The sequence below is a fragment of the Puma concolor genome, chromosome B4, assembly GCF_028749965.1.
Source record: "Puma concolor isolate L17-30 chromosome B4, mPumCon1.1.hap2, whole genome shotgun sequence".
Lineage (NCBI taxonomy): Eukaryota > Metazoa > Chordata > Mammalia > Carnivora > Felidae > Puma > Puma concolor.
Window position 1 is genome coordinate 10,714,995 of NC_141673.1, and position 25,973 is coordinate 10,740,967.

General features: G+C 61.3%; 1 protein-coding gene and 1 long non-coding RNA gene across 5 annotated transcripts; one reads left to right on the forward strand and one right to left on the reverse strand.

Moving 5' to 3' along the window:
- Positions 1-5,489: 5,489 nt before the first annotated feature.
- GGA1 (golgi associated, gamma adaptin ear containing, ARF binding protein 1) lies at positions 5,490-25,217 on the reverse strand. 3 transcript variants are annotated; one of them, XM_086712324.1, is made up of 18 exons: positions 24,779-25,000; positions 21,875-21,940; positions 20,981-21,065; positions 19,696-19,771; positions 17,914-18,012; positions 16,724-16,847; positions 16,187-16,287; positions 15,438-15,518; positions 14,428-14,568; positions 14,268-14,349; positions 12,925-13,032; positions 12,035-12,187; positions 9,146-9,210; positions 8,539-8,705; positions 7,940-8,133; positions 6,909-7,078; positions 6,585-6,695; positions 5,490-6,491 (listed from the first exon to the last, which is right to left on the reverse strand). In XM_086712324.1, exons 1-18 carry the CDS (start codon positions 24,819-24,821, stop codon positions 6,381-6,383), a joined length of 1,977 nt encoding a protein of 658 aa, XP_086568450.1. In that variant the 5' UTR covers positions 24,822-25,000; the 3' UTR covers positions 5,490-6,380. The 3 variants fall into 3 exon arrangements, with proteins under 3 accessions (XP_086568450.1, XP_086568452.1, XP_086568451.1); XM_086712326.1 differs by lacking the exons at positions 21,875-21,940; positions 24,779-25,000 and adding an exon at positions 25,060-25,217; XM_086712325.1 differs by lacking the exon at positions 21,875-21,940 and having other exon boundaries at positions 24,779-24,999.
- LOC147578903 (uncharacterized) lies at positions 8,702-11,957 on the forward strand. 2 transcript variants are annotated; one of them, XR_015253316.1, is made up of 4 exons: positions 8,702-9,018; positions 9,361-10,166; positions 10,561-10,777; positions 11,374-11,957. It is a non-coding gene; the product is annotated as an uncharacterized LOC147578903 (long non-coding RNA). The 2 variants fall into 2 exon arrangements; XR_015253315.1 differs by having other exon boundaries at positions 9,361-10,777.
- Positions 25,218-25,973: the final 756 nt, after the last annotated feature.

Here is a 25,973-nt window from a genome sequence, read left to right on the forward strand (position 1 = left end):
CCTCCAGAGGAGCTCCCTGACACCCTGCTCCCTCCATCGGTAAAGTCCCTTCTTCCAGCAAACTTCTTCACTCCTTGCCCTTCCTCTCCGAAGGCAGTGATGTGGGTGCTGCTGTGATCCCCCAGACTCAGTAGGAGTGATTTCTTTGGCCCTCCACCCAAAACAAAGTTGCTCCATAACAAAGTGCTCCAGGGGCGCCTGGGTGGCTCAGTCGGTTAAGCGGCCGACTTCGGCTCAGGTCACGATCTCGCGGTCCGTGAGTTCGAGCCCCGCGTCGGGCTCTGTGCTGACAGCTTGGAGCCTGGAGCCTGTTTCAGATTCTGTGTCTCCCTCTCTCTCTGACCCTCCCCCGTTCATGCTCTGTCTCTCTCTGTCTCCAAAATAAATAAACGTTAAAATTTTTTTTTTTTTTAAAGTGCTCCATAACTGTTAGTGAATACAACATGAGAGACTTTGGGCAACAGTAGGTTCTCCTTACTCTGAACCCCCACCCTCTCAGGCATCAGGGGCCCCAGGGCTGGGGGCAGAGGGAGGGGCATCAGGTAGCGTCCGGCCCCGCCCATTGCACTTTGCTTTGTTGCGAGTTTTAACTTAGTTTGAGGATTACTTGAGCCCCTACCGTGTGTGCGTGGGCAGACTGGGTACTTCACGGAGGAGGAGGACGAGGAGGAGGCCTGGCACACAGGGAGGACTCACTGGACGCTGGCTGCTGCTCCTCCAGTCCCTAAAGGGAGAGCCAGACAGGCCCGCTGTGGGTGGGGGAGGGGCCGAGAAGGGAACGACGACCCTCCAGCTGCTGCTGCTGGAGTCAGAGCCTCCCAACTGCGGGCCCACGGCTCAAGCTGGCCCGAGGAGATCCCAGACAAGGTTCCCTAGCCCACCTCCCCGTTCTCCACTGGAAGACCGCTGGTGGGGATTCTAGCGAAAGGGCAGGCTTGAGGAATGCCTCGACGGAGGGAGAAATCAGAGTCCAGTGTAGACGTGGCTGCTTAAAATGTAGGGCTCGGGTTTGCAATCAATGCCTGGCTTCTAGTCCTGGCCTGTCCGTCCCCCTTCCTCACCGGCCGGATCCCGGAACACCGTGGTGGCTCCGTTTCCCCCATCTGTGCAGTGGGCACAACCTAATGGGTGCACAAATAGGAAACTGAAACCTCCTGAACCAGCAGCTTGCCACCAGGTACCACAATTTTACCGTCTGGGAAACCTCTGGGCTATATGGTGTCCCCGCCCTGTTTCAGCCCTGCCTCCAGCCTGGCACACTGGGTCTGGGCTTGTCCACTTCCCCAGCTGTTCTGAAGGTCCCTGAGGGCAAGGTCTGGCTTCTCCCTTTCCCCCCCCTAGGCTTGCCCAGGCCTGAGCCCCAGCTCAGGCCTGCAGAGGGGTCAGGACATGTGGGGCTATAGCAGCAGCGGCTGGAAACAACCGGGGCCATATAACCAGCCCAGTGGAGGCCTGGGGCCTCCCCACCGGGCGCCAGGCTCCCCTCCAGTCTGACACTTTTCTCTGTCTCATCTGGGTGGGGCTGCTGGCCAGGTGAGGGGTATATTTAGGGTATACTTAAGCTCGAGCACACTTGGATGCCAAATCATAAAGGGTTGGACGCCCCAAAGGTTGGATCGTAGGCCGCCCCTCTGAAGGATGTTGTCATCAGAGACTTTTGGACCCCGCAGTGTCATCAGTGAAGGTCGAGATTGTACTTTTAGAACTGCAAATGCACAAGTGGGGGCTTCGGAGGTCACCGGCCAGCCCCTTCTCCGGTCACGAGACCTTTTCCCGCTGCATCGCCGAGGGCTTGTTGACTTGGCTGGGTCTCCTCCGCTCGTGCCGAATCCTGTATGGCCTGGCAATGTGCCATGGTCACAGGAGCTCAAGAGACAGGGCTGACTTGAATGGCAAGTGGAGGCATTGCATCAATGGACACTTATTTCCTCCCCAGAGACAGCTAGAACAGAGCTTGAATGTGTGTGGACGAAGCCGGCCAGCTGGGCTCAGCCTCTTGCTAGCTGGATGACCGTGGACGAGGTGGTTGACCTGAGCCTCCGTGTCCTTGGTGAAGTGAGAGCGAGAGCGGGTTCAGCCTGTGAAGTCTGGAATAAAAAGACCCTTGCCCCCATTTCCGCCTACGTGCCCCCCCCCCCCCCCCGGCGTGTGTCCTGCCTTCTTGGGGACAGTAGCTCCTATTGTCGTGTGGTCCAGCACATCCTCCGGTGGGGTTGGTATCCTCGTCCCCATTTCACAGGTGAGGAGACCAGAGCCCCTGGCCCCGGGTCCCAAGCTGGTTAAGCGGTAGAGGCCAAGTTGGAAAGCAGATCTGACAGGCTCCAAAGCCCCCCTGTGCTCTCCTGCCGTGCCAGATGGCACTGCTTGGAGACTCCAGGGGCTGGCCCCTGCCCCCTCCTTCGTCCCTGGGGCTGCTCCGGGGGCCCAGGGGCCTCTGTACAGACTGCACAAGCCTGGGACGGTCTAGTGTCGGCTGCGCAGGGAGGCCGGTGGCTGGGCGCCGAGGCCGGGCTGCATTTCAGACACTTTGACAGGTTGCTCGTCCGTGGTCATATCCGTGCTGGGCTCCGAGTGGAGGCTTCTGCCCAGAGCAGCTAGGCGTGTGGTATGATCTCGGGGGCTCTGAAAACCCCCCTGCCTTCTCGAGCCGGAACGACTTTGCCAGAAGGAAACCTGGGGGTGGGGCCAGGGCAGGGGGACTTCACGATCCTGACAGCCCCGGAGAGCCTGTGCCCTTAACCCTGACTGCAGGGAACAGCGGTCCAACGGAGGGCTGGGGAGGGCTTGGGAGACAGAGCGGCCCCTCCCAGGACTGCTGGTTGGACTCGGGCCCTAATGTGTGCCTTCGGGTCTCAGTTTCCCATCACTACAGGCCGTTCTGAGGACGGCGGGAGAGGGTGCCTGCGGCAGGTCTGTGCCAGGCCGGGCCCCGGGCTGGCCCCCGTGCTCTCCGCCTGCGCGGACACTGGGGGCAGGGAGCGCCGGATGGCAGCAGAGACGGGCTTCTTGTGGCTGCCACAAACTTAAGCAGTGCGCTGCGGTTGCCAAAAAAGAAACCCAAACGAGTTGCTGTGTCCAGCCGCATGAATAGAAGTGGAAGTGTGGCTTCGAGGTCTGGGAAGTCCCACTGCTCCCGAGATGGGGGTGGGGGTGGCCCTTCGAGAGACAGAACACTTCTTCCCTGTTCACCCCCGTCCAGCCCAAGCACCCCAGAGGCTCTGGGTCTCCTGGGCAGTGCTCCGGACCTCTGGTGGGATCCACACACAAGCTGGGGGATGACTCCCAAGCTGGGGGATGACTCCTCCAGGGACTGGAGGCTGAGGGCCGCCTCCCATGATTAGACCCCACCCCCAGCCCTTTAGACAGATGCGGGGCTCCTGTGGCACCTCAGCCCCACCTCCCTCCCATCGCTCTGCCCTAACATGCTGAGCTCCCGGCTCGTAGGTTCCATGCCAGCCTGTGAGCTGACCGCAGGGCCAAGCCTGGCACGGGGCTGCTCAGAGGCACCTGTGGGATGGCTGACAGTTGGATGGATAGACCAGGAAAAAGGGAAGACGGTAGGTCCGAGAGAGGAAAGAGGTATCCCTGTCCCTGGAGCATCTGGGTCACTCCAGGCCAAGAGCTTGGGGAACCCCTTTGCTCAAGGATGCTCCAGAAGGCCTCAGCAGGGCCTTGTAGTTCACTGGGCCCCTCGCCACTGTCACGAAGGAACCTAAAGGGGGCACCTGGGTGGCTCAGCAGTTTGAGCGTCTGGCTCTTGGTTTCAGCTCAGGGCACGATCTCAGGGTTCTTGGGTTCGAGCCCCACATCGGGTTCTGTGCTGACAGCACGGAGCCTGCTTGGGATTCTCTCTCCCTTTCTCTCTCTCTCTCTCTGACCCTTCCCAGCTTGCACTCTCTCTCTTGAAAAAGAAATAAATTTAAAAAATTCTGGGGGCGCCTGGGTGGCACAGTCGGTTAAGCGTCCGACTTCAGCCAGGTCACGATCTCGCGCTCCGTGAGTTCGAGCCCCGCGTCGGGCTCTGGGCTGATGGCTCAGAGCCTGGAGCCTGTTTCCGATTCTGTGTCTCCCTCTCTCTCTGCCCCTCCCCCGTTCATGCTCTGTCTCTCTCTGTCTCAAAAATAAAATAAACATTAAAAAAAAAAAAATTCTGTTAAAAAAAAAAAAAAAAAAAAAAAGGAACCCAAAGGCCAGAAATGGAAGCACCTTGCTCAAAAATCACACAGCAAGCCAGGGACCCCGCTGAGAGCAGGCCCAGACTCCCAGCTCGAAGCTGCACACATTCCCACCCCAACCAGCAGCCCTTCCACAGCTGGTAAGAGACGGTACTCCAGGTGGTGCCCCTGGGACGCCAGGGCGGCATTAAGGGGAGTAAAGTTTTGTTTCATTTAGAAGAACCTTCCTACTAGACGCTGTCGTTCAGAGACCTCACAATTGTCTGTGCAGAGTCTGGCCTGGTGGGGAAGGATCAGGAACCAGGCCCTGTGGCTGGGGGGGGCGCGCGGAGGGTCAGGGCGTCTGGAAGCCTTGCTGCAGGAGGGCTGTGTTTGTGTGTGTGTGTGTGTGTGTGTGTGTGTGTGTGTGTGTGTGTGTGTGTGTGTGTGTCGGGCGGGGGAGGGGGTGGACACTCCATAGGGATCTGCGCCGATGGGAAGCTCTCACCCTGTGCGTCCAGTGAGGCCTGGCACAGAGAAACATGCCTCATTTGCTCAACGGAAAAAAGCGCCCAGGCTGTTCTCCAGCACGTCCCGATGGTATCCATGGGCAAGGGGTTCAGCCCGGGAAGGACAAGGTTGGGCAAAGTGAAACCGGCTTGTTAAATGCAGGCCTTCCCATCATCTGCTAGGGAGGACAAACGGCAGGCAGCCTTGCCCAGACTTTTCGAAACGGGAACCCTCTCCCGCAGAGCAGCATGTGGGGCCGGCTCCACATCACGCGGCAATCCCCGGGGCTAACTCCCCCTTGCTCTGCTCCGCGGTGGCCACGCCATTCCCCCCTGCGCCTGGACCGGGGCCTAAACTCCGCTCACACCAGGGGTAAGCGTGCTGCAGCTGGGGTTGGCGGGGGGCCCGGCGCAGCATCCCCGGGGCCTCTCTAGAAACCAGCTGCAATTAGCACCCTGCTTCCTGGGAGCAGTCTCTGGGGAAGCCGAGGCAAGGCCCTCCGGGGCAGTGCTGCGCCACAGTTGTGCGCGGAGGGCCGAGAAGCGGCAGGAGGAAGTTGTGAGCAACCGGGGGCCTCCCAGCCAGCGTCTGCAGCAGCTGGAGCTCCTGGCGGGTCTGAGCGGCCGGCCGCTCACTTCCAGCTGGGACGGCTCTCTGGTGACTCAGCACCACCTCTTCCGGTGAAGGGCTCGGGGGTGGTGAGGACAGGAACCACAGCTTGATGGCCACAGACGGAGCCGGAGAGGTCTACAGGGCGGCCCCAGGGACCTCCCACTCCTGGCCCCCCATCACCCTCCACCTCAGAAGGGCCAGGAGAGCAGCTGGTCCAGGAAAAAGGACGTTTTATTTCCATAAATACTCCCGCTCTCACTCACACGCGGACCCCACTCTGCCCACAGACAGACGGATGGGCAGAGGTGAGCTGCCCACAGGAGGCCCCGGCAGAGGCCAGGGACTGAAGGGGACGCACCGGAAACCCCAGTGGCCCTGAGCCTCCAGCTGGGGCCACCCGGCTCTGGCGTGACCTTCGGAGGGCCAGCAGTCACAGCCCCCACAGCCCCGCAAGAAGCCTGATGGCCAAGGGGGCGGGCGGGTGGAGCGAAAGCCCCACGAGGAGTGGGGGACGGGTGGGGCTCCCCCAACCGGGCCCCCTGAGATGGTGACCACAGGGCCACTGAGACAGAAAAGCAAAGAGAGTCAAACCACACAGCAGAGAGTGCAAAGAGCTGGGGGTGCAGGCGTCACCCCCCCGCCAGTCACCCGGTTCCTACGGAGGAGGCCTGAGCTGGTTCCCGCTCCAGCATGGCCCCCAAGTTATGGCTGGGCCTTCCCATAAGGCATAAGAGACGGGTGGGGATGACCCCACCCCAGGCTGGGGTCAGGGCTGGGCCTGAGGTCCTGGCCCTTGCCCGACAGCCATGCTTCTCCCCCATGACCCCAAGTCCTTCCAGGGCCAGACAGCCGTTCCCTGCTCTAGGCTCTCCCCTGTGGCCAAGGTCCCCAGCAGCGCAAACCCAGGCCCAGTCTTCGGCTGGGTCCATCTGCGCAGGGGAGGAGACGAGTAAGGAGAGGGCTGCAGGGGTGAGGGGAGAAGCACCAGGCCCAGGGGATGTCGCCGTGGGAACATAGGGTGTCCTAGGCCACCACGGCCTTCCCCCCGCAGGCCAGACAATGGCCAGTCCTGTTCCCCCCTCCTCTCCCCCACCCCTCCCTGTTCTAGAGGCTTCCCCAGGTCTCAGGTGGGGGGAACTGGTCCACATCCCCCATCTCGTTGTAGGTCTGGTCGCCCATGGTGAAGAGAAGCTTGTAGCGGAGGCGAACCTTCTCCTGGGGCAGAGACAGTGAACGCAGAGGGTCAGAGCGAGAGAAGGGGCCGCCCCCACCCCCACAGCGGCGCGTCGTCACAGCCGGGCCCCTCACCTTCTGGGGGTTGGCGAGAAGCAGGACCTGGGTGATAGCCGAGGGATGGACGATGGGGTTAAACGCCGGCAGCTCCGTGCCTGAGGGCGGCTGCAGCTTTACTCTCATGACCTGCGGACAGCAGGGCGGGACGGGGCCCAGCTGAGTCCCCCGCTTCTTGTCCCCACCCTCTGAGGGACCAGGCCCAGTCTCCCTGCCAGCTCCTCTAGGGGGCCAGGGGCTCTGTCCTTGGGTTCCCTTCCATCCCCTGCCCCCCCACCGGCTGGCTCCCCGTCCAGCCCCGGGTCACCCTGCCTTGAGAGGAAGGAGGCACGCTCCTGTCACCTTGGGAACAGCCGACTGGAAAACAATGTTGCGAATGGGCTGGGGGGCGGTGCTCAGCATGGACACCACCACCACCAGCACGTCCGAGCGTCCGGGCAGCGGGTCGCGGGCAAAGTGGAAGAGGACCCGGAAGCCATGCTGGTCATACACCGTCACTGGCAAGATGCTGCCTGGCAGGGGAAAGGGGACAGGGCGATGGGGGGGGGGGGGGGTGCCAGGCCTGAGCCCAAGCACGTCCAGCTGGCTCCCAGCAGGCACTCGAATCCACAAACTCAGGTCCTCGCCTTTACCCCGGAAGCAGTGGGGCCACGGGTACAGACCGGCACCCGGACGGGGCGGGCGAACTTCTACCGTGTCGGTGGAGGCAAGACACGCACGCCCCAGGCTGAGTGATGGCGGGGGATCCCCCAGGGCCTTGGGACTATGGCCCTGGACTGCTGGAGTGAAGGCCTATGGGTGAGCTGGAGTCAAGCTCTCACCGTGTGACTCTAGCACAGTCAGTCCGGTGTTCGGGGCCTTCTCTACTGGTAAGAGAGGGGCACCATCGGCCACTTCTTGGGGACACTGAAGGGGTGATGCCCTCGGTCAAGGTGCACCCACAAGACGGACAAGGCCGAGATGACCGGCCAGTCTTCATCCGTCTGACCTGGGCTGTGAGTGGTCCCCAACTGCCCCTGGGCAGCAGAAGCTCGGACTTGGACCTACATCCTTATCCTGGCTCGGTTTCGTGACCTTGGAGAGACCCGGGACCTCTATGTCCTGGTCCTGCCTTCTTGGGGAGGGAGCACCCGGCAGCCAGCGTAAGGAGTCGTCTTGCCTGTGGAGGCCTGGACCGTGCAGAGCACGCTGCCCTCGCTCTGGGAAGGATGAAGCAGGGGGCCCGCGAAGGACAAGGGTCTTGCCCAGAGCTCCTCCCTGGGTCACGCAGTGGCACGCGCTCCCAACGGGACAACGGGGGGGGGGGGGTGTGCTGCTGGGTGGCGTGCTGACCCGGCCCAGCCTCGACCCGCTCGCACCCCCGGCCCACTCACTGGGTTTGATGGACTCCAGGGGCACAGTGATGTTGGCCAGCGACAGCTCGGTCGTCGTGGGCTGCTGCGGAGGCCCAGGGGGCTCAGGCGACGCCGCGTGGAGGAGGCCGGCGGCACTGGAGCTGGTTGAGCTGCAGTTGCTTTTATTCTGTAGGTCCCGGAGTGTGAGCCGGGGGGCTGGCTGCTGCTTCTCCCTTGTTGGGGGACGTGGCATTGGGGGGGTGAATCTTCGGGGGCCGAGAGATCAGGGGCACAGGAGAGGCCGGGCTTCCCGGCTGTCCCCGGTGGCCGGCTCGGAGGCCTCCCTGTCTCTCTGGCCTTGGTCTCCTCACCTTGGAACAGGCAGCTCCTGTCCCCCACCCCTGCCCGGTGGGACACGGCTCTGTGCTCCGCGGGATGGGCCCTGCACCTGCCTCGGGCACCGCTGCCTCCCTCAAGACCAGTGCAGTGCTTGGCACGCGGTGGTCCGTTAGCCACGGCTGCCCACGGGAGCACGCGGGCACCGGGCCTCTGGCCGCGGGGCCTGGGAGAGCCCGGAAGCGGATGCTGTTGGGGGCGGGGGACACTCCCACCCCACCCCAGCCAGGCTGTGCCCTCACCACCGCACTTGTTGGGACTCCGGGGGCAGGGACTGCTGCAGGAGGGTCTTCCCCAGGAGGTCCAGGTCATCCAGACCGCTGCTCGCCGGCAGAGACATGGGTGCCGGGGGCTGGCTGTCCGCGCTGGGGACCCGAGGCGGGGCGGGGGGTTCTGCGCCATCAGACGACTGTTGGGCACACAAAGCACGCAGGTGGGTAGGGCGGAGCCGAAGAGGGGTCGGGGTCGCCTGAGGCCCCTGCCCCTCCCCGCGGGTGACATCTGGGGAAGCAGCAGCAGGGAAGGGGACGACACTCCTGCTGGCCTGCGCCCGTCTCATGGGCCGGCCTGGTCTGCGGGGTCTACTCTAGAAACCAGCACGTTCCAGGGACCTTAAAGTCACCACCAGGAGAAAAGGAACGGGAACCTCATCTCATCTCAGCGCTGACTCGCAAGGAGAGCGTGTGGAGCTGAGGAGAGAATGCCTGCCCGGGGACCCCCAGGTCAGGACAGGAGCCTCAGCCCCGGGGACCCCCGCCCCAGGGCCCTCTTTCTGCACTGCCCGCTGCAGGCTGCCTGTCCCAGCCACCCTACCTCAGGATGGGTCGTGCTGGTTCCTGGCCCTCCTACCTGGAAGCTATTCCATCCAGCACCATCCAAGCCTGGGCCCGAAGGGGGTGTGGGATCGCTTAGGCCTGAAGGGAAGCGAGGCAGACGTAAAGGAGCTGGAGGTCTTCCAAAGCAAGGGAGCTGGGGGGCTGCGTGCTGGCCTGGGGTCCGTGGCTCCCGCCCTCCCCCCGTATCGCCCCAAGAGGCTTAGCTCAGACGAGAAAACCCACTTTCAGAGGGAACCGGCAGCAGAGCAGAAGCAGGAACCAAAGATCCTGAAGGCCCATTCCCCACGCCCACTTATGCTTCCACTCCTGCACTCCGAAGCCACCTCAACTACGGACATCGGGACTTTTGTCTTTGCGGTCAGCCGGTGGGCCGGGGACCCAGGGGTGGCGGGAAGGGAGGACGGAGTGGGAGACGCCGGGGGTGGGTCCACGGGCAGGGGTCGGCATTCTGCCCCCACGCGGCCACAGCCTCCGAGCGCCAGGGGGCAGGTGGCGCCCCAGACTCTGAGCAGCCAGGCTGGGCTGGGCTGCAGCGTCCCCGGGGACACGGCTGCAGGGCTGAACGGGGGCAGGCTCTAAAGGCCCCATCTGCCCTGGCCGCGCCGACAGGGCTGGCCGGCTGGCGCCAAGGACAGCCGTGGGCCCTCTGGATGGCTCCGCTCATTAGCCCGCCGACTCGCAGAGGGCAGGGGGTCACCCACCCGGTCTGACCCGAAGCACGCCCTGGGCCAAGGCCGCCATAGGTTTTATCCACAGAAGACAAGTTGGCCTGTTGCCAGCGAATCCCGAATCGGTGAGGTGCAGCCTGAAGAGCTGAGAGGCACCGGCAAGGCACCGGAGGCTCTGATTGCCGGGCCTCTTCCTCTGGGCACACCTCTCCGAGAGCAGGGACAACCGAGCGGTGACTGTTGTCACACGCCCGGAAGCGTCGGGCACCTCAGACGCGGGGCTCACTCGATCCTCAAACAATCCTGACGAGTGCGCGTGGGGCTGTCATCCCTCTTTCGGGGCTGACAAAGCGGACACTGAGGCCGGTGAGTAACCTGCCCAAGGCCACACAGCCGGCAAGTGGCAGCATCCGGCCCCGGACAGAACGTGGCCTCGCTGCTGGAGTCCGAACACAGCTCTGCCCCTTGGCCGTGTGACCTCGGGCAGGTGCCCACCTCCCTGGGCCTCATCTGTAAGACTTGAGGGGACCGTCTTGACTAATAAAGGAGGCCGATGTGATGAAGTGCCTCAACAGTGGCGGACGGGAAGTCCCCGCTGCCTGCCCCGCCCCCACCCTTCGCCCTTCCTGCCACAAAGAGCCGGTTAGGACGAGCCCCCCCGACCCTGTGGTCCCAGGGCTTCCTCTATTCCCCCAGGCTGGGCGGGTGCTGCCCTGGCCCTTCTGGTTCCTGTTCCCACATTTCCTTTCCCTTTGAGTAGAAACCAACAGATGCCGGAGGCTCAGGGCTCTGCTGAAGCAACTTGGGGACAGGAAGTACAAAGCACACCTTGCTTCTCGTGAGAAGGTGGCTTTGCGGCAGCCGCTCGCTGGGGGCCGGGCCCAGTCGGGCAGCTGCTGCCCGGTCCCGGATCTGCTGGGGAAGATGAGCCCGTGTGCACTCTGTCACCGGACCATCCTTCCCTCTCTGTAAGACAGGTCAGGCCTCCCTCTCCCTGAGGCACCCCCAGCTCGGAACGGAAAGGGGGCAGGCGGATGGGATGCGTACGTGGGCCCACGGACACGCTGTGGGCAGACCCCCTTGGAGAGGGCACCAGCCGCGGGGCCCAGAGGGGAGCTCGTCCTGCTCTGCCGTCCCCTCATCCCTCACGATGCACTCCCGGTCCTTATGTCCCTTTCCTGGCCGCCGAGCGGAGTCAGAGCAGCAAAGAGGCTCAGGGGAAGGCGTCAGAATCCGAGCGCTTCATCCTGACTCGCGTGCCCCCCCTTTGGGCACGTCACCTAGCCTTCCTAAAGCCTTGGGAGCCGTCCTTTCGTGTCTGGAAAGCGGGGACGCTGGTGGCACCCACTCCCGTGGTGGGAGGAGGGTGGTCTGTGTTCAGACGGTGCGGCAGCAGGGGTGAGGGAAGCCGCTCGCCCGGCATGCAGGCGCACCGACGCTTCTGGTCCGTCGGGTCTGGTTTTTACCTCAGAACTGGCTCACGGTCTGACTCCTGGCTTCCAAGTCAGTTCCCCAACGTAACTTTCGAGATTCTTTTGACAGACCTCAACCTCTCTCTCTCTTTTTTTTTAAGTAACTTCAGGGCCCTTGTGAAGAGGCTGTCACCGCGTCCTCCCGCTTCAAGCTCTCAGAGGGGGCTGTGCCAGAAGCTGGAATCCTGAGAACTGCCTGGCCGGCTGGGTTCCCCCTGCGTCCTCCCCAGGCGTGCGCCTGGTTCCCTGTGGCTCTGGAACCTGTAGTCCGGGACCAACTGGAGGCACGGAGTGGCTGGTGCTCTGGCACCGGCTTCCCTGGAGCTTCTGGAGCTACGGGGCCTGGCCTCTCTCTTTGCCCCTCTCCCTCTCAAGTGGGGGGGGAGGGGGACCATCTGCTGGGCGGCTCCCAATTCTAGGCTCTAACCTGCCGTGGAGACATCTCGCCGGCTTCCCCTCAGGCCACCAGAGCCGAGGTGTGGCGGGCTTGGCAGAGGTCGGTTTAGAGGCTGGCTGGTCTCACCCTCTGACTGGAAGACCTGGTGACAACTCCTTAACTTCCCTGAGCCTCAGCCTCCTGGGCTGTGAAATGGGCTTAACGCCTACAACACCCTCCACGGGACTCCTGGGATCCAGGCTGCCTCACATGCTGCGGGCATGTCCACCCCCCCATCACCACCCCCCCCCCCCCCCCCCCCCCCCCCCCCCCCCCCCGCCGCCTGTAGCCAGCCCGCCCTCCTCTGGGCCCAGCCCCCTCCTCACCCAGAGACATGAGCTCATCGTCGAGCAGGGAAACGGAGGTGCTAGGCTGCTCGGGGCTGGCCGGGTCACCGGGGCGGGCGGGCATGACTGGGTAGGTGGTGCCCGCGGGAGGGAGATCCAGGCCTGAGAGGTCCAGCAGGGCCGAGGTGCTCCCTGGGAGGAGAGGAGAGTCAGGCCCGTCCTGCGTGGAGGACGCTCAGGCTCTTGGAGGCCAGCCTGCTACCCCCCCTCTCCCCACCGCCACCGCTCACAGCCCTCCTGCTTCTTTCCCCCTCCTTGGCCAGGCTGCCCTGCCCCCGAAATCTGCCACCAGGCCCTTTCTCTAGCACAGGGAGTCCCTTCTGTCCAGAACCTATTCGCTCCTTCTCTCCACTTGGCGAACTGCCTCCCATCCTTTGAAGCCTCACTTACACGCGGCTGCTTCCGTGGTAGCGTCCACCCCCACTGCTCCCCAACTGGGCCCGTTCAAACCCTTTCTATGCATCCCCAGGGCTGTCGCTTTACCCTTACTGGGGCCGAGCCTGCCACATTTAGGTGTCAACCCCTCCCTCGCACCTCGTGGTAAGGAAACCAAGCACGGAGGGTGCCATCCAGCCCCGCACAACAGGTGCCAGATTTATCAAGTGAAAGAAAGGCCTTCCTTCTTCTACTTGTCCTTGCCAAACCCTGCCTCCCTCCCCCTCTGCCCCACGTTCACTTCCTCCCCCCACAGCTGCAGCCCTGGCAGAGACTCCCCCCAAGCTCTGTCCCTGGGGGCCTTCCTCATCTTACGGGGCCAGGGTCACCCTGGCACTCCCAGCCCCCAGCTCTGGAGCCAGTGCTCCGCCCTGGGCTCTGTGCCGCTCCCGCCTGGCGGCCCCCCCGCCCCCCGCCCCCAGCTGTCTCCTCACCCGGAATGGAGCCCACTGAGGCGTCACCGTTGACCTCCTCGCCCCTCACCAGCTGCTTGTACAGGTTGATGACCTGCGTGAGGTTGTCGTTGGCCTGCAGGATCTCGGCTGGAAGGGGCAGGAGGGGAGACACTAGGCTGAGGGAACACGGAGGCCTCTGGGGGGAGAGGAGGTCCCTGCGTCTACTGCAGCCCTGGCGAGGGGCTGGGGCTGGGGGCGTCCCGTCTGCTCGACTCACTCAGACCCTCTACCGCCCGTCCTCGTCCACCGTCCCCACCACCCCGAACGCGGCGGCATGCTCTGGCCTCAGCCTCCACACTGGCTCTGCCGTGCGGACGCCCCTCGCATCTCTGCGTGGCTTCGTTCCTTCCTGCCTTGGGGTCTTTGGAGCCCTTTCCTCACCCCCACTCCCCAGTCCCCTCCCTGCCGGCTGTTCTCCACGTCACTGACCACCATCTGACAAACGGTCACTGCCCGCTGCCTCTCTCCTCTCGTCGGGCTACAAGCTCCATGGAGAATATGGTTTTTGCCGATTTTTGTTTAAAAGATTTTAAAGTAATCTCTACGCCCACCGCGGGGCTCGAACTTACAACCCCGAGACCAAGAGTTGCATGCTCTACTGACTGAGCCAGCCAGACGCCCCTGGCGTTTGTTGATTTTAATCACTGCCGTGCCCCCAGGGCCTTCAATAGTGCCTGGCACAAACTAGGCCCTTACCAATATTATCCCTTTAGGGGCCAAGGCTTAGAGGAGTCTGGGCAGTAAGTCTCCTGGGCAAGGACCAGGTGCCTGGCACCTGGGAGGCACTCAGTGAACTCCCACCGAATCAAGGGCTAATATGGTTCCCAGACTGCTGCCCCAGAGACTGGCTGACATGGTAGCAGAGAATAAGGATGACAACCCGATATGTGGCTGTGACAGAGTCATGGGGCCCCGCGCTGGAACCGTTGAGGCCTGTGGGATTTGCCCTCAGTTTCTAGCCCTTAGCAGGGAGGGAGGCAGTATCCGGAGAGAGTCCCTGGTCCACCCTGGCTCGGCCACTGTTATGCTCTGTGATCTGGGCAAGTCCCTTCCCTCCCAGAGCCCCAGCTGTGAAATGGGGACAATTCTTCCCCTTTCAGCTTGTTCAGCTCGTGGGCTTGAGTAGAGGCTTGGCCGGTAGGGTCTTATGACCATATCAGCCCCTGCTCTCTGCTTCCTCGATGTGGAGAAACCCAAGGTCGGGGCTGGAGGAGGCGGGGCCCCCTGGTGGTGGGTCCTGCCAACTGCAGATAATTAGCAAGTCCTGGGAAGGGAGCGGGGGGGAGGGGTCGGAGGGACAGGGCTGACCGCCCAGCGCTCACCTAGGGCCTCATCATTGTCTTCTGTGTCACTCGCCAGTCGGAAGAGCGTGGGCCGCATCCGCTCACAGCGCTGGTACAGCTCCTGGGGACAGGAGGGCGGGTGGGTCAAGCCGGCGGGGACCCGGAGAGGGTGGGGGCTGGGCGGCAGAGGCAGGCGTACCTTCATGAGGTCCTCACTGCTGCGGGCAGAGGCGCCGCCCTGGCTGTGGCTCATCACCATCTCCGTCAGTAGCTTCACGTTGTTGTTCACCTCCTCGATGGCACTCACCCGCTTTGAGATCTTCTCCATCCGCTTCTGGTCCTAGGGAGGCATCAGCCCCAGAAAGCCCAGGTCATGCCTGCTCTCAGCCAGGCACTGCCTACAGCACTCCAGAGTCTCCTGGCTCGGTGTGAGGTCAGACCCTGCCACGAGGCGCTCGTGCCCAGGCCAGGGCATTCCAGTCCAAGAAGCCCTCTGCCGACCCTGCGCTCACGTCCTCTCCTCCTGCCGACGCCCTCAGGTCCCAGGCCTCTGCACGGGCCTGTCAGAATCTCCGGGGCCCTCAGACACCATCTCCAGTGACCCCACCGTCCCGCGTCCCTGGGCTTACCATGCACGCCCCTCCCTCGCGGGACGAGAGGTGGGCTTGCGCTGTGCCATGGGACACAATCACCCTCCTCGAGAGCGGCCACCCTTGACTTTCCCTGTGCTATGAGGACACGCAGCTTGCCCTTCAGAACACCGCCTAGGACTTCCTCCCTGTAGGTCTCTAGGCTGAAGCTTTGATGGCCTACCCTCATCAAATAAAAAAGTTTCAGCCCGTACCCACGAAATACGCATACTTGCTTGGATGTTAAGTGCGCAGCGTTCCCTCTTTATGATAAGTAAACACATATGCATACGTTTCACTTAGCAAGGCCTGATTTCTATTTCCTTATCACAGAAGAGGCAGTCAGCCTCGCAGAAGCCCAACCTGAGCAGGTCAGCTCAGCTGCTGGGACATTCTCCCCCCTACACCGGTCCTGGCTCTGTCCCCTGGGGTCCCCCAATCTGTCAGCTCTTTCTTGGCTGTGACAGCCCTCTGGCTGGGTCGCCGCAGGGTTCCCGTAGGCGTACACACAACCCCACCTCGGCGGCCCCGCTCCAGTCCCCACTCTGCCTCCTCCCTGCACCGCGGGCTTGGCGATCACCTCCTGAACCATCTCCTTGATGAGTTTGTTGGCTGCTCGGAGGTCCTCGGGGTGGGAGCTCTTCAGCAAGCGGGCCAGCATCTGCAGGGACACGGGGGGCATGACAGTGACCCCAGTACCGGGCCTGGGGTCATGTGCCGGTTCCCCACTTCCTGGCTGTGGGACATAAGGCACTTATTAAGCTCTCCATGAAACAGTGAGCCTCCACCGACACCTGATGGGGTGGCCGTCAGGACAACCGAGGCATTGCATGCGAGTGCTCCCCAAAGAAGTTCTTGATGGATGGCACCAGATGTGGGAGTACCATCGTGAGGGAATCTTTCCCAAAGGATGTGCCAGAAACTCAACGGCACGAGCCCTCTGGGGGTTGGGACTAGGTGGATAGGAGCTTTTACTTTTTATCTTACCTCCTCTGGGCTGTTTAATTTCTTGCCCGTGAGCACATGATTTCTTTAACACGAAGTTAATAAAATTATCATTGAAAAGGTCAAAGACAAAAATACACAAACTCCTGCCCAGCCTATAAAATGCCCTCAGACCAATCCCAGGGACACCAGACACGTTCTTGTGTTTATTAAATGCAGGGGCACTGGACGGGAGGTACTCAGCACACAGAAGTGCTGGATAAACCGTGCCTGTCACCCGCTGCATGACTGTGCTCAGCACGAGCCTCTGCTTCAGGGCAGGGCCTGGAATTCATGGCCAAGTGGGCCTGAAGGTCCTCATCTCCCCCCTCCCTGGAAGCTCACCTTAGACTTCTCCTCATCTTCAAAGATCACATTCTTGGGTCGTGGAGGAGGAAGGGGAAAGGCAGCATCATCTGGAAGCTTGGGGTCTGACTTCACGATCCCTGGAGTAGACGGTGGTGGGAAGGCCGTCAACCGTGCCCAGGGCCAGAGTGTGGAATGGAACTGGGCGGCGAGGGGGGAGCGGGGGCGGCCAGGGTAGAATGGAGGGTGGAGGACAGTCTCTCCTGCATGCTGGCTCTGGACTCCAGTGGGCCACGATCGGCTCCTGAACTACAATGTCAAACTGCGTGGTGGCATTTAGGCACCCACATTTTGAGGCCACTCCATGGGGACCACTCTCTGAGGGGAAGTTTGACCCACACTCACCTTCCCTCCACCCAACCTAGCTTCACACAGAGCCATAAAAAGGCCCCATAGCTCTATGTTCTTGAGAAGTTAAAGGGCAGGGCCATGACCTTGCTGCCAGAAGCTGCCGGAGCCCCAGCTCGGGGAGGAGGGAAGGGGGCGCTGGTCACGGCCCCCCCTCTGGTGCCTCACCCTGCTTCTTCAGCATCTGGTAGGCCTCTGCAATCTTCACCTCCTCGGGCAGGCCGACCGTCCAGCTGTAAAGGAGCTCCAAGATCTTGTTCTTCACCTTCTCTGACGTCCGAGAGCCCAGGTACTTCAGAGACCGAGGGGAGGGCAGGCCTTTGCCGTCGTCCGGCCCCAAAACCTGTCGCCCCAACCCCAGCCGCGACCTGGCTGCCTCCCCAGGACTCCCTCGGGAGCCTCAGCCTGCGGGGCCCTTCCGTCCCACCCAACCAGCCTGGCGGACTGAGCTCACCTCCTAGCTCTGCCGCGCACTAGCCGGGCCAGCCCTGAGTGTCTGTTTCCCCACCTGTCAGGTGGGGATGACGGCGGTGGCATCACGGTAAGGATGCAGGGCTGACACAGGTGAGGCGCAGAGCCCAGCGCCTGCCTCCGGCCAGTCCGCTATGGCTTAACTCTGTGACCTCAGGAAGGAGCCACCTGGCTTGGGGCTGGCCAGGGAAGGGGCAGGTGTGGAACCGAGCTCAGCCCTGGGTCCCACGCACAGTCTCTCTCAGCAGCAAACTAGGCTGAGGGAACTGGAGCTCACACTAGTCGCCTCCTGGGAAGAGAATGGGGGGCCAGCTGGGACACTCAGCTGCTCTGGTCAGGAGAGGGGTGTGACAAGGAAGAGCACAGGGGGTGGGATCTCACCCAAGGGGCATCAAATATGCGTATGCCCTAAGGGAGCACGCCCCGCCCCAACCGGGCCAAGGCCATCAGCAGGCTCCGCCACTCAGATTTGGGTCCTCAGCATCCAAGGCCTCAAGGAGGCCACTCTTGAGGGGTGGGGACAGGGAGACCCTCCAGTGGAGACCCAGGTGGGGAGAGGTCACGGGCAGAGTGGCCGTGCTGGGGAAGCTGGCCCAGCAGCCGCGCGTTATGTCCTACGGTCATTCCTCACTAAGCCTGAGCGACCCCAAGAGTGGCTCCAGAGCCACCAGCCACCGGGTGGCCTGGTAGCCCTCCTTCTGGACACCCCGCTGTCCCGGACTCAAGGGTCTGTGTTTATGCCAGGCAGAGTTCCAACTGAGCAGAAGTGGGAACCCCAGTGGGAGCCCCCAGGATGAGGGCAGTCAGTTGCCTCCCACAGGGGGTCCTCCTTCCTCAACGCGCCCCCATTGATGGCGCAGGCCTGAGCTCAGGCTGGGAGCACCCACCTTGGGAGACACGACCTTGATGAGCTCATTGAGGAAGCGGAACTTGCCCACCTCATCGTGGAACCTCTTGCCGCAGCTCTTCATGCACGTTTCCAGTACCTGGGTGGGGGGAACCCCAGGGAGGGTCAGAGGAGGCAGCCCCCCCCCCCCAAACCATGACCAGGGCATGGAAGCCCAGGGATGGGCATTCGGAGGGAGAGAATGACTCCTGAGGACATGAGGCGGGGCGGGTGCCCTCGAGGGCTGGTGACAGCAGCATCGAGGGGGCCCCTCCATAGCCTGGCCACATCTGAGCACCACTTGTGAATGATTTTCCTATTATTTTTCTTCGGTAGTTAAAAAAAAAATTTGTTTTTTAACATTAATTCATTTTTGAAAGACAGAGGGAGACAGAGCGCAAATGGGGGAGGGCTAGAGAGAGAGGGAGACACAGAACCCGAAGCAGGTTCCAGGCTCTGAGCTGTCAGCACAGAGCCCGACGCGGGGCTAGAACTCACGGACGGTGAGATCATGACCTGAGCCAAGTCAGCCGCCCGACTGACTGAGCCATCCAGGCGCCCCTTTGGTAGTTTTTTAAACTTCAACAGGCACCATTTACCTTGCCTTACAGTACATATCCGTGGAATCGTAGGAGTAGCCCATAGTCGAGAAAACAAAAAACAAAAACAACAACCCTGTCTTGTTAAAACAAATACATAACCACTAAAAGAAAAACGTTTACCCTCTGAGGTCAGCCTTGCTTTATGGTGAGCTGCTATGTGGCCCGTGCCTGGGGGCCACAGACAGCGCACCCTCCCCACCCCCACCCCCCACTCTTCTGCTGACCTAGCTTCAAAAACTCTGGCCTGAGTCCAGCGTCAGCGCTTGAACCGCCTTTGGGGAGGACGGCACTGTCCTGGTGCTGGAGACCAGTGATGGGCTGAGTTAACTCTACAAGGCACCTGGGGAGCTTTACAGGCATGCAGATTCCTGGGTGCAGATGCCAAAGAAACTCAGATTCAGCAGGCCTGGGGGGGGGGGCCTCATTCAGTAGGTTAACTGGCTCCCAGAGATCTGACACAGAGCTGGAGCAGGGAACCCGTGGGCCAGATGATCCTAAGGGGCTTCTTCCCCACGCAAGGCCTAACTGTGCAGGGCTGGGGTGGGAGGCTGTGAGCCCCTAGGGGCCAGCCCAGACCCCCAATCTAGGCCATTCTGGCACCCTTCCCTTGGGCTCTAAAGAAGAGCCTGATGTGGGGGCGCCTGGCTGGCTCAGTCAAGAGTGTCCAATTCTTTAAAAAAAAAAATTTTTTTTTTTCAACGTTTATTTATTTTTGGGACAGAGAGAGACAGAGCATGAACGGGGGAGGGGCAGAGAGAGAGGGAGACACAGAATCGGAAACAGGCTCCAGGCTCTGAGCCATCAGCCCAGAGCCTGACGCGGGGCTCGAACTCCCGGACCGCGAGATCGTGACCTGGCTGAAGTCGGACGCTTAACCGACTGCGCTACCCAGGCGCCCCAAGAGTGTCCAATTCTTGATTTCAGCTCAGGTCATGATCCCAGGGTTGTGGGACCGAGCCCTGTGTCCACGCTCTGCACGGAGCCTGCTTAAGTGCTTAAGATTCTCTCCCTCTCTCCGCACTCCCCCCCCCCCCCCCCCCCCCCCCCCCCCCGCCCAAGCACTCTCTAAAAAAAAAAAAAACACAAACAAACAAACAAACCAAAAACCTCAGTCTTGGCCTCCCTGGGGGGCCACCCACGTGGTCTGGGGACAGCCGGCACACCCTTTCTCCCCTTCTCACCGTCAGCGCCTGGATCGCTTCCCACTCCTGCGGTGACTGGATCTTGTGAGCCAACAGCCGGGTGGCAAGCGGGGGCCTGGGCGAGAGGAACAGCACAAAGCCCAAACGGCTGGAGCCCGAGGCAACCCAGGGGAGGGCAGCCACACCCCCCTGCTGGGAGCACAGCCCTTGGTGGCTTCGGTGGGGTAGATGCAAAGGCCCTGCCCCTTCTCCGACTGGAGAGGCCTGGAGGCTGTAGCAGGACAGGGCAGGGGCAGACAGGGAGTAGGGGCCAGGGACCCTCAAAAGGTATGAGCTCAGTCCCTTTCCTGGCGTTACCGAGAACTGTGAGCGGGAGAGGGGACCACGGCCTTCTCAAGGGTCCCGTCTGGGAGCAAAACATGACAATGTGCCATGAAGGAAGGGCGGACACGGCTCCCTGGGAATTTGAGGGGGCACAGGACGTTCTGCTGGGAGAAATCAGAGCACCTTTGCGGTGAAGGTGGTGACATCATCTGTTGGATCGTAAGAGGCCTGTCACCGGTGACGGCGACAACTAACACGGAGTGCTTATGATGTACGAGGTGCCTCACGTGCATCTTCGTGCCCGACCTTCATTCCGGCCCTCCAAAGCAGGCCGGACTATCGCCCCCACGTGACAGGAGAAGGGACGGAGGCTTGCCCAGCTGACCCAGCCAACGGAGGGGCGGGATTCGCACCCGGGCGGCTGCACTCTGGATCACACGGGCCGCACCGTATGCGTGGCCTCCCGGAGCGGAGCGCCCGCACTGGTGGCGGTGCGGTGGAGGGAAAGCCGCGCTCCTCAAACTTCACCACCTGGGGAGCCTGCCAGCAAATCCACCCCAAGCCCTCTGCCAGTCTAGTCCCCCCGTCTGCGCACAGCCCCCAAAGGGGCGTTTTTGACAAGTAATTCTAACGCAGGCGGTTCTCGTTCTTCCTGGAGCAAAGGGCCTACTGGCTTCCTCCCAGCTGGGGAGCACGTCCCAACAAAGCTTTGGCCGGGGCTCAGGGAGGTGTGGGCTTAAGGCCAGGACTACCGTTTCCTTTGTGGGGAACCCGAGTCCCCTGGGCCTCAGCTTCTTCACCTGTAAAATGGGTTCGGTTAGCGGGTGGCCCACAGGTGGTACCGAAGGACCACTACCATCGTTCACTTGTGAGCACATTAGGAATGGAAGCGGAGTCTCGACCCACTGAGGTCTCTGCCCGGGGGCCAGGGTCTGGCGTGGGCGCCGCAGGTGCGGGGCAGATTCTGTTGCGTAGGTGAGCAAAACAGGAGGCCACCTACCCCTCAAAGTCCTCGTTGAGCTGTTCGCAGAAGCCGTTGATGCTGGCCCAATTCAGCTCCTTGTTCAGGGGGTTTGTGGCTCTGTCTGTAGGAGAGAGGACCGTCGTGGCCTGGGGGAGGCGTCCCTGCCTCTCCCACTTCCTCCTCTGGCAAGAGAGTTGGTCAATAGGGAATAGAGGGGATGACCGAACAGGCAAAAAGAGTCCCCTTGACCTCCTGCTCCAATAGCTTCAAGACCTGAGGGATGATGTTTCAGCGGCGTCAACGGACAGATGAGCTCCCGTCCACGGGCTTTTCCTTGCAGCCTCTCCCTGAATAGCCCCACTTTTAGAGATGGTGCTCAGGGGCTGTTCCCCTACTCCCTAGTGCCCCCGCCTCTGCAGCTGCACGTCTGTCTGCCTACCTGTCCGCACCTCCTCTAGTTGTGCTCCTGAAAAGTATTCCCACAATTCTCAGGGAATTTACACTCAGATCCAGAGGTTAAGGGGGGGGGGGGAAGCCACAGTTTTGCTCTCAAGGAGCCATGTGGCTGGGAAGTGAGCCAAGGGAAGCTAGGTTCGCAATACAGCGTGACAGAGGGAGGCAAAGGAGCCACGAGCAGGGGACTCGGGTTGGGCTCGGGGCCAGGGAGGCTGTCCGGAAGAGGCAACACTCAAGCGGGAGCTAACCGGGCCGGTGGGGGGGGGGGGGGGGGGGATGGCATGCCTCGGAACAGCACGGGGCCGTGTGTGAGGGGGAGAGACGCGGATCACTGAGCACAGGGCAGAGCGCGAAGGACCTTGGAAGGAGTGCGGCTCAGGTATCGCCTCCTCCACGAAGTCTTCCCTAACCCTGGCTGCTGCCCAGGGCGGCCCTGCTGGATCCGCTCTCTCTTCTTTGTCCCCCAGCTCTGACCTTCATCGTGGGCCCAAGCCTGCTGTCGCACCGCATCCCAGCCTCTTGTGCACACGCCCATTTCCCCTTGGCAAACAAATGAAGGAAGGAGGGCTCAGCGGCCGGCCAGCACAGGTTGTGGGGGAGTCTGAGTCCAGGGGTGGGTAGTGGCCGGGAAAGGGCAAACAGCTCGACAGGAGGGGGCGACACACAAGCCCAGTCGCCTCCCTGACACCCAATGCCGGTTAAAAAACAATCAAGTAGGTCACGTAACTTCCCTGAACCTCTGTCTCCCCCTCTGTAAAGCTGGAGCGAAAGGTGGACCGATTTAGATGACAAAATACTTTACGTAAGGTGAGAGCTGGATCTCCACCACCTACCTCCCCGGAGCTGGTCTCTAAGCTTCACCCTCTCTGGCCTGTTCTGCCTCAAGCCTGATACTGAGCAGGGGGTGTGGTGGAAACACAGCCTAGGAGGTGGGACAGAGAAGGATCTGTGGCCAGAAGGAGGCTGGGACCCAACATGTGGTGCCTGCCCGCTTGGGTCCTATGCTGTGGTGGGAGGTCGAGTTCTGGGATCCCGGCGCCTGGCAGTATTTATTCACTTCGTATTTATTCATAAATATTTTGAGTGCTGGGGCCACAGGAGTGAACAAGGCAAGATCCCTGCCCTCCTGGAGCTGGCAGCCCAGCAAGAGAAACACCAACTACTCAGATAAACAAACACATAACGCTGTATACTCTTGTAAAGTATAAAGAAACTCAAGGCAAGGAGAAGGTATAGAAAGTGTTTTTTTGGGGGGGGGGGCGCTTCTCTCTCTGGGAGAGCTCTCAGAGGAGGTACAGCTGAGCAGAGATGTGAAAGAAGCATTTTCTCTCTGGATAGAAACCTCTGTTCCAGGAGCCTTGCAAAGCCCTCTAGTCCCTCAGAGAAAGAAAGCCCCTGTTGACCACCCAGGAATAACCATCACCCCCCCACCAAGGGAAAGTGTGGCTGTCTACTCTGTCTCCCGGCCCCCCTCCCCCCCCAACATGGCCAGAGGCTGGGGAACACCAGTCTGGAGTTAGAAAGATAGAATGGGGTTAGAGCTGGCCCTCTCAATGACATCTGCCCGGGGGACCCTAAAACAGGAAGTCTTTTAAAAATGTCAGACACATGAGTCTGAGTGAGGACAGAGAAGCTAGTTCTAGAAACTGTCCTGAGTCAGAAGCCAGTGAGAAAAAAGCGGTGGCATTGTGAGACATCAGCTTTCTCCCTTGCATCTGGCTCCGAGTAAGAGCCGCTGGGTCCAAGGAGAGCTGACCAACCTCGCTGGCCTGAGCCCCAAATCCCCAGCAGGCAGTAAGGGAGAACAGCCAGGGAGGGCAAGGGGGAAGTGTTTCACAATAGAGCATGACTGTCCCCTGTCACTACACAGCGGTGACAATATCGTCGTTTACCTACAAGAAGCTACTCTTTACCTCCAGCCACTGCAAGGGAAGAGCTTACAATTTTGCTAGTGCAGAAAGAGGAAGAAAAAGAGAAAACAATCTTGGCCTCAGTCTATTAGAGTCCAGCCCTACGGCCAAACCCAGGGGTCCTGGCTCCCGTTTCTCAGATCGGACTCTTTCTGGACTCTCGGAAAATCCTGTTCTTTGCTAAACATGAGACAGCTCTGCATCACCCTCAAGTCCTGAGATATGTCGGACCTGTCAGCCAGGGCCCTGCCCGTCCTCCCAAGTTGCTGCTGACACCTGGGCGTTCTGGAACAGTCTCCACGGCCTCTGAGTGCCTCCTCTCCATGCCCTCCCCCTCCACTGGCCAGACGGGACTCTGAAACACGCCTGGAAATGCTGTTGTTCTGGGGCCAACCTCAGAGTTCAATTCTGCTCGAGACTGGCTCAAAAAGGGCTGGCCAAGACCCCCAACCACCCTGTGCGGCTCCCTGGTGTGCTGGGGGCCAAGGGGCTGAGCTGAAGGTAGACCGAGGTCTCCCTGAGGCCCTGGCAGAGACGCAGCCCAAGGAGAGGGAAGACTTGGGAGGGAGCGGTCACTAGCCTAGGGAGAGAGAGTCCAGTAGGAAAGCTGTGAGAGGCGAGGAGCTCCATCAGCAGTGTGGGATAGGGAGGTCAGATGGTTATGGAGATTCAGAAGCCTGAGTAATAAGAACCCGCGCCTGAGAAGCCACAGAGAAAGGGGTTCAGGGGCCTCTGGAGGAAGGTCGCAAGAGCTGGGAAGAGTCTTGGGTGGAGGTACAGAATCTGAGGGGTTGGGCCAAGGCTAGTGATACAGAGCTTGATATTACTTCTGGAGTCTCAAACGGGACCCTGTCCAGCCTATAGGGTTTGAGGGTTTCTCGTCGTACGGCCAGAGCTTGGAGGATCAGATGGGCCAGTGAGTCCTCCCCTCCTGGGCGAGGAAACGAGCAAATCTGAGAGGAGCTGCAGACTCAAGGAACGGCTAGGAGGGAATCACGCCGTGCAGAGCCAGAGTGGACGATCTGGGGCCCGCGGAGAGTAGGAGCCCTCCCGCCCGGGTCTGAGTTGCAGCCTTGGGGGCCGCTGGCTTGCTCCCTCCCGGGCCCAAGAGAATGGCTCGGAGGGCCCGCTCTTCAGGGGAGAAGTGTGGGCCTCGGGGCTTTGGGGACTACAGTCTCCGTCCTGGGGGTTCTACGGACAGAGCCGGGCGCAGCTCACTGCTCCCCGAGGGTCCCGGCCCGAGGATCGGATAGGTGGGCGGCGCCCGCTCCCAGCGACGGTCCCCGCAGCTGCCGGGGGTCTTCCTTCACCCCAGGGTCGGAGGGACCGGCTCGGGGCGCCGCCTCTCCTGGGCCGGAGGCGGAGCGTGGGGAGGGGGCGCCGCGTACCCCGCCCCCGCCGGGAAGGGGCCCGCCTCGTGCCCCCGGTTCCGGTTCCGGTCCGGCCCGCGCCCCTCCCGGACACTCACTGATTCGCGCCTCCAGAGTCTCCGGCTCCATCGCGGGCTCCATCGGCCACAGGCCCCCAGCCTCGGCACCGCCCCCCGCCCCCCGCCGCTCTCGCGGGACCTCCTCGGCACCGCCCTCCGCCGATTAAAGGGGCAACGTCCGCCCGGACTCGCGGGAGCGGCGCACAGGAGCGCTCGGCACCATAGAGACTCGTACGAGCTCGCCTAGAGCGTCACCTGCTCTCCCAACCCCTCCCCCCCCCCCGGTGGTATCTACGTCTCGGGCGGGACCCGACGCCCGCCTTCCCGTTCCCGGCGCTCAGGCGGGAGAGGAAGCGGAGAGAATGGGGGCTGAGAGCTGCACCATGGTAACCCCACGGGACGCTCTAACTCGTTCTGCGTCACGAAGATGCCCGTGACGACTTCCGGAAGAATGCTCTGCGGCCATGTTTCTGAGGGGCTCTGAGGTCACTTCCGGAACCCTCAGTGCGTACTTCCGCTTATATGGAAAGTGGGTGGATCCCTTAAAAGGGCAATGACGGACACTGGCCGCTGGGAAAAGAAGTCACAGTTTGTTGAGTGCTTACAATGTTCCAGGCATTTTCTAAGCACTTTTTATGCATTAATGTATTTACTCCCCCCACAACAAACCCACGAGCCAGATAGTTTGAGGTCACACTAGTGGCAGAGCCTAAACCCCGTGCTATCTCTGCTTTGATTCTGCGATCGTTTAATGAACACTACGTTTGCTTTGCTCTGTGACGAGCGCTGGAGGAGAAAGGCAAGGCCGGATATTCATTACAGTGTGGCAGGGGAAGCCTATATGGTGGTGGCAACTCAGAAGGGGCCCCCGACTCCAAACTGAAGTTGAGGGGTAGAGGGGATGAGGGAAGGGCTCTTGTCTGGGAAGATGTCCCAGAGGTGACATGTGGCTGAAAGACAGACGTAGTTCTCCGTAAACCTGGTGCGAACAGTATTTCAGGTGGAGTGAACCAAAGGTTTCAGGGTTCAAAGGGTAGAGAGAATGTGATGAATTTAGAGAACTGAAAGTATTTCAGTAGGGCTCCAGGGGACGTTGGCCTGGAATTAGGCCGCGGCAAGATCATGCAGGTCTGTGTTTAGATTTTTTTTTCCTGTAAGCTATGCTGATGTCCTTAACAGCGTTTCATGGGTGGCGACAGTCAGGCTTTTGCTTTAGAGCTGTCCAGGCGGCAAC

Coding starts and splice junctions, on each gene's coding strand:
- GGA1 (XM_086712324.1), bottom strand. CDS start 24,821: ATGGAGCCCGCGATGGAGCCGGAGACTCTGGAGGCGCGAATCA. Junction 16,848..17,913: donor TCAAGGTCGTGTCTCCCAAG/GTGGGTGCTCCC, acceptor CGGTCTCTGAAG/TACCTGGGCTCTCGGACGTC. Junction 6,492..6,584: donor TTCTCGCCAACCCCCAGAAG/GTGAGGGGCCCG, acceptor TCTCTGCCCCAG/GAGAAGGTTCGCCTCCGCTA.